General features: G+C 34.6%; 1 protein-coding gene across 3 annotated transcripts; it reads left to right on the top strand.

The window, feature by feature from the left end:
* The first annotated feature begins 910 nt into the window (after positions 1-910).
* LOC135598974 (cell division cycle 20.2, cofactor of APC complex-like) lies at positions 911-6674 on the top strand. Of its 3 annotated transcripts, none has more exons than XM_065093551.1 (5): positions 911-1026; positions 1388-2776; positions 4320-4518; positions 5317-5369; positions 6508-6671. In XM_065093551.1, the coding sequence occupies exon 2, from the start codon at positions 1428-1430 to the stop codon at positions 2661-2663; it is 1236 nt and encodes a 411-aa protein (XP_064949623.1). In that variant the 5' UTR covers positions 911-1026; positions 1388-1427; the 3' UTR covers positions 2664-2776; positions 4320-4518; positions 5317-5369; positions 6508-6671. The 3 variants fall into 3 exon arrangements, with proteins under 3 accessions (XP_064949623.1, XP_064949624.1, XP_064949622.1); XM_065093552.1 differs by having other exon boundaries at positions 913-1072; positions 6508-6674; XM_065093550.1 differs by having other exon boundaries at positions 913-2776; positions 6508-6666.
* The last annotated feature ends 797 nt before the right edge of the window (positions 6675-7471 follow it).

Genomic DNA, 7471 nt, shown 5'->3' on the forward strand with positions numbered 1-7471 from the left:
GCATACTTATTCTATTATTATATTGATCACACAATATTTGATGGTATTTATCTTTTTTTATAATAATTATTTTTGAAATATATCAATGGAAGTTATTTTTATCGGAGCAAGGTAAATGATATTGTGATATTGAGTTTTGATTTTGTATAGTATCTTAAGATGACACAAGCTCATGATACCGTTAGATGTATAATGTGTTGGAATCAAAATTTTTCTTATGTCCAAAAAAATTACTAAGTTTAACATTAATGTTAGAATCTTATTTGTTAGATATAATACTAATGATAATTTTATTGGTTTGTAAGTATTACTTAAAAATGATAATATCAACAACTACAAAATTAGGATTTTCTTTACATAGACAAGTAAAAAAAATACCATGTCTCATTGTATTAGTAGGAATTTTATCAGTTTAAAATATTTCTTAAAAATGATAATCTCATCAGCTACGAAGATGATGAGTTTTTAGAGATAAATAAGAAAAAATCACGTCTTAGGCCTTTATCTGACTCTTGAAGACAGTAGAATCAAACTCCAGAATCCACTAGTTCTTTGATTAGATCAACATATGATCTGCTTTCATCTCTACTTCCGTCTTGAGTTTGTTCTCTAACATATTTTGTCGTTGAAGTGAAACGCTCAATTACAAGCAATTGTTGCTACCTCTTCGACGACAGAATTCCTCAGGAAATTGTAACGCAACATAAATTTGACGGTGATTAATGTGTATATAACGGTGCGATTTCAATGCCGTTACCTTATTAGTTAAACATAACGGGACGTTTCAACGTCAGTACACATTGGTCGGTTGAATATAACGGCACGATTTCACGATATAACACAAGGCTGGGTCGGTGGCGTCTATATAAGCCGAGACCACCCTTTTGCGAACCTCATAACCTCTCTCGGCTCTCGCGCGCTCTGCTCTCGGCTCTCCTTTTGCTCTCTTGGCGATCTCGTCTTTCTGCGAAGGTCGGAGCTGCTCTCCGACGAAAGGATAAAGCTTCGACCGATCGTCGGCTGGGAGTGAGCGTCCTCTCCTCCGATTTAGGGGAGAATTTAGATTCTTGTTGTGGTGATCTCATTCCTTTTCCTTTGCTTGAGGTTTCGTTTCGCTTCGCTGTCGAAATTTTTTAGGGTTCAAGATATTGTTGAATTTTGATGATTTGGTTTCGTTTTGGTTGATATACTTGACAATTTCCGTGACCAAAAGTCAGAAATTTTGTTGTTCTCGGGGTTCTTTTTGATCAATTCTTGGTTATCGATCGTCTGGGTTTTCAAGTTTCTTTTGGGAAGTTCGATCTTTCTGGTTTTCTTGATTGTCTCTCGTCACCTCGGCGTTTCTCGTTCTGGTTTCGATTGGCAAGATGGCTTCTTCTCGTTCCAGGCGTGTGGAGTACGACCGCTTCATCCCGGTCCGATCGGCGATGGACATGGACTTCGCGCGCTGTGCTCTAACCATGCCTTCCAGACCTCAGCGTGATGGTTCGATAGAATCCCCATCGAGTGCAGCGTACCAAAAACTTCTTGTTCAATGTATTTTGAAGAACAGATCTCGCATTTTCGCATTCAAGAGTGCACCCGAATCACCGGCCGACAAGGTGTGCCAATTTGACGAGGACAATCGACCGCACAAGAAGCAACAGAGACGAATCCCAAAAGATCCAGATAGGGTTTTGGCTGCTTATGACATCATAGATGATGATAGGTTGAATCTCCTCGACTGGGGAAGCAATAATGTGTTGGCGATTGGCCTCAATGACACAGTGTACATATGGAATGCTGCGAATAAGTCTGGTATGAAGTTTTCACGAGCCTTAGAAAACAACAGCCCTGTCACTAGCATCAGCTGGTCCCCAGACGGCAAAGTTCTCGCTGTCGCATTTGGCAATTCAGATTTAGATCTGGTTGATGCAGCAACAGGACGTCTGTTGGTTGGGATCCAAGGTGACAGCCACTCCTTTGTTTGTTCACTTGCCTGGAGAAGTAATGCAATCTTGACGACTGGGAAATCCGATGGTAGTGTTGTTGATTATGACATTAGAAAAGATGACCGGGCCATCTGTGACTATAAAGGGCATCGACTTGAAGTTTGTAGTCTTAAATGGTCCGAGTTGTTTGGGCGATATCTGGCAAGCGGAGGGAAGGACAAACTTGTGCACATATGGGACGCCCGCATGGCTGTTGCAAATCACCATCCGTGCCAACATCAATTGCTTCACAAGATCAACAACCACACTTCCACTGTGAGGGCCCTTGATTGGTGCCCTACCAGGAGCAATCTGCTGGCTTCTGGTGGAGGACGCAATGATCATTGCATTAAGTTTTGGAATGCTGCTAATGGTGTTTGCTTGAACTCAATTGATACCGGCTCTGAAGTTTGTGCGTTGTTGTGGGACAAGAACAAATCTGAATTGCTGACCTCCCATGGGTTTCCAAACAATCAACTCACCCTATGGAATTACACATCCATGACGAGAAAAGCTGAGCTTTTTGGTCATTCATCTCGTGTTCTTTACTTGGCTGGGAGCCCATTGGGTGGTGTAGTAGCTTCTGCTGCAGAAGATGAGACACTCAAGTTCTGGAATGTCTTTGAGACTCCCAAACCACCAAAACCTAAAGCAAACACTATGCCCTTTGCCCAATTTAGTGTCATAAGATGAAACTGCTGATGGTTGGAAAAGATTACGAGAGTAATACGAAAAACATTTTTAGTGCTTGACAAGAAGATCCATTGTTGATAGCATTGCATAGAGAAGTTTGTGGCATCAAAGAGGTAACATATTTTCATACAAGCATCATACATTTAAGATCTTCATATACGAGTGCAAGAGCCTAAGTTAAGTAAGAAATTATAACCATGCTTTAATTTTTACAGCATTTTAATAGGTTTATTATATAACGAACCAATGTGGTTGCGGCTGCAAGTTTGATTTTGTATCCAATTTTTCTTTCAGCTTTGCATATATCTTGGTATAACCTTTACCATATTGATGACACATACAATCTATAAGCACTACATTATTGTTTCTATATTTTATGTGTTCTAGTTTTAATATTTTTATCAATGTTACATTCTTGTTGTATGTTTTTAGGTGATTTGTTAATTCTTCCTTCTTTAAATTTGAGAATCTTCATGTTGACTTCTCAAGCACTAGATGAAAATGCTGATGGTTGGAAAATATTATGAGAATAATACAGAAGACTTCTTTAGTGCTTGAGAAGAAAATCCATTGCTGGTAGCATTGCATAGAGAAGTTTGTGGCATCAAAGAGGCAACATATTTTCATACAAGCATTATAGATTTGTGATATTTAGATATGAGTGCAAGTGCCTAAGATGAAAAATTTAGAACCATGCTTTAATTTTTACAGCATTTTAGATCTATTTAAAATGAGCCTATGTGGATACAGCTACAAGTCTGATTTTTGTATCCAATTTTTCTTTCAGCTTTGCACATATATTGTTATAACCTTTGCCATATTGATGGTACATGTAATCTATAACCCCTACATCATTGTTGCTATATTTTATGTGTCCTAGTTTTAATATTTTTAACCATGTTACATTCTACTATTATAGTTCTGCCTTTTTAGATAAATGGTTTTTTTTTCCTTCTTTAAATTTGATAATCTTCATGTTGATCTTATTCTTTGTTTGTTTATGCTAATTATGCATAATTAGACCAATGAGGTAGTTGTTTATATATTTTTTTTGTTTCTGCTGAGTTGAGGTTTCTTATGATTGTAATGTAGCCTCCTGAATTTCAGACTTTTCTTGCCGTTGAAAAAACTGGTTATAAAGTGTATAATTTGTAATCTTAAATGATTTCAATATGTTACTATATAGTGAACAACCTCCAAGTAAAATATAAGTTGAAGAGTGAAATCCAAGCTTAAAATATTTCAATTTTAAAAGGATGTATTATAATTTCTGTAGAATGTAGTTATCATACTTATAAGAACTGCAAACCAAATTGAATATTTAATAGTAAAGAGATATCAAACAAATAATTTTATGAGTTTGATAAAGATGAGGTATTATGATTCTGTTTATTACATTTTTTTTCTGTGATAAGAACAGAGGCTCATGGCTTTCCATTAATAGACTGTCTTCTGCTGGTCTTAAGATAGGGCTTGATAAATGGAGTCAAATAGGATATTATGCAAGTTCTAAATTGTGAAAATTAGCTTACGATACCAACAGTTAACAAATGCTAGATTATAGTGATAATGTCGTTCTGGTCCTTCTAGATTATAGTAATAAAAAGATCTTCATTGAGTCTGAACGTTTTAATTTGTGATTATTTCGGTCTGCAGGATTTTTCTTGCTGATTAGCTGTTGCATTGTAGCAGACTAGTAGCAATCTTCATGAGATTGTTAGAGAAGCTTGCTAAGTTTCATACAAATGCTCGCCAACTAATGACATGGCTACTGTTTCAGTATTTTGAATTATGCTGTTGCAGTCATCTATCACGAGTTTCATCATCCACGTGCTGTAGTTTTAATCTGCTACTTGTGAGTATAAAACTGACCTCTGAATTGGTATTTCTTCATTCCACCTTACCTGTTTATTTAAGGAGAATAAGCTATCAGCAGCTGTTGTGATTATTGATTTTAATTCCTAATATCACATATGTAAAAGGTTTAAATTGACATGATAATTCCAGTTGAAACATTTAAGTGATTGTTTCTTTGAGTCATTTAATTGACATGCTTATTTTGGCCCAGTTGTGTGGCTTTGACCATTCTAGTTAGTTTGGCTTGAAGATTTTCAACCTAACAAAGCTAATCTCAAATCTGAAATCAAAAGTGGCATCAAGTCCAGTATTTCCTATTTGATTGAGCTCAAATTGGAGCATTAGAAAACTCCACGGTTCTTCCTATCTGTCATGTCCATCCTTGTCAAGCTTTATTGATTAGGAATTTTGCTACATAGTTTACTTAATGCTAACCAGATTCAGTTTTTCTTTCATATCAAATTTTGTGTTGTTCATGAGTTGATATGCAACATGATGTGTACTTCTTTTTGTCAACTTGGTAAGCATATCAGTGCAGGCCCCATTTGTTTTCAGTTTTGTACAGTAGATTTGCCTAACATCTTTTGATTACAATTACCGTGATGATTAAGTATCATAAATCAAGCATTTGTTAACTATTTTAGATTTGTGATGCTTTAGATTTTCCTAACATCACAGATAATTTCACCTGCAACAACTTTCTTATAGACTGCCATTTGTGATGCTTTAGTCATATGTTGAGGTTTATCTTTCTTTTATTTTATGATCAAGGCACATTCTTTATTTGTTCATTCAGGGACAAAGAGACCTGGAGCATTGATGCTTCACTTATTAGAATTTGAGAATCAGGTTTGAGTATCTTTTTTTGTTGAAGCTATTATATTAGCCCTTCATTAGAGAATATCTTTAGTGGTTTCTCAAATTTGATTATTGAAAAGTCTAGTTTTTTACTTGCTCTTCTAGCATGCCTCTTAACATTCTGTAACCTTGCTTGTGAATTATTGACAATTACTATACAGGAATTGTGACTTCTGTTAGTCTTTCTGTTAAGAAAGAAAAAAGAGACATTATCTCACTCTTGAATTAAATTATAGATATTCTTTTATCACAGATCATTCATGAATAATATTTTTAGAAACATTTCAATTTCTTTAGCCTTTGGTTTTTCTCTTTTAATTGTGTGTTTTTCACATTGCACTTTTCTGGCAAAATATATTGCAAACTGATATTTAGATCATTTTATCATCATTTTAAAACTAAAGAATTTTCATATTAAGAATATAGGTTTGTCTAGAGGAAGCCTACCTTGTTGGAGTTGAATGTAAAGGCACTGAATATATAATACATTTGCTGTTGATGAATCACTTGAAGAATTTGCACAATTAGCTCATGCTATTACACTTATCGAAAGTATGTTTCTATTTCCCTCATTGAACATGATGCAGCGAATGGTTCTATGGTTGCTCTAAGTGTGCATTTCTAGAGGTTTAGAATCTAGGAGTATATTATTGCTTTGGCTGTCATTGAATGTTGAAATTCAGAAAATATATCTTTCTATCATGATTCATTAGTAAACTCTACAGCTCTTCCTATCTATCATGTCCATTCTTGTCTAGCTTTATTGAATAGGAATTTTGCTACATAGTTTTATTTGATGCTAACCAGATTCAGTTTTTCTTTTATATCAAATTTTGTGTTATTCATGAGTTGATATGCAACGTGATGTACTTCTTTATGTCAACTTAGTAATCATATCAGTGCAGGCCTCATTTGTTTTCAGTTTTGTATAATAGATTTGCCTAATATCTTTTGATTATAATCACCATGATGATTAAGTTAGCAAATTACTTCATGGTTCATGGTATGCAGATAATTTCACCTGCAGCAACTTTCTTATAGACTGCCATTTGTGATGCTTTACTCATATGTTGAGGTTTATCTTTCTTTTATTTTATGATCAAGGCACATTCTTTATTTGTTCATTCAGGGACAAAGAGACCGAAAGCAAAGATGCTTCACTTATAGAATTTGAGAATCAGGTTTGAGTATCTTTTTTTGTTGATGCTATTATATTACCTTTACTAGAGAATATCTCTAGTGGTTTCTCAAATTTGATTATTGAAAAGTCATTAGTTTTTTGCTTGCTCTTCTGGCTTGCCCCTTAACATTCTGTAACTTTGCTTGCCAATTATTGACAATTACTATACAAGAATTATGACTTTTATTAGTCTTTCTGTTAAGAAAGACAAAAGAGACATTATCTCACTCTTGAATTGCATCCTAGATATTCTTTTATCACAGATTATTCATGAATAATATTTTTAGACACATTTCAATTCCTTTAGCCTTTGTTTTTTCTCTTTTATTTGTGTCTTTTTCAATTTGCACTTTTCTGGAAAAATATATTACAAACTGATATCTAGCTTATTTTTTCATCATTTTAAAAATAAAAAATTATCATATTAAGAATATAGATTTGTCAAGAGGAAGCCTACCTTGTTGGAGTTGAATGTAAAGGCACTGAATTATCAACATCATCATTTGTTGTTGATGAATCACTTGAAGAATTTGCACAATTAGCTCATGCTGTTACACTTGCCAAAAGTATGTTTCTATTTCCCCCATTGATCATGATGCAGCGAATAGTTCTATAGTTGCTCTAAGTGTGCACTTCTAGAGGTATAAAATCTAGGAGTATATTATTGCTTTGGCTGTGTCATTGAATGATGAAATTCAGAAAATATATCTTTCTGAGGCATCTTTCTGACATGAACTCCATTCTTTAATCTTACATAGGAAATATTTGATTGATGCCACTTATCTAGTCCTACATGACATGTCATACTTAGTAATTTGTGCATCTCTTTATATATGTCTCCTTCAAGATTCATAAAAGTCATCCAGTGTTGTCAACAACACTAATAGGTGAAGACATCATGGATAGCTATTGC

Source organism: Musa acuminata, chromosome BXJ2-1 (assembly GCF_036884655.1).
Source record: "Musa acuminata AAA Group cultivar baxijiao chromosome BXJ2-1, Cavendish_Baxijiao_AAA, whole genome shotgun sequence".
Classification (NCBI taxonomy): Eukaryota; Viridiplantae; Streptophyta; class Magnoliopsida; order Zingiberales; family Musaceae; genus Musa; species Musa acuminata.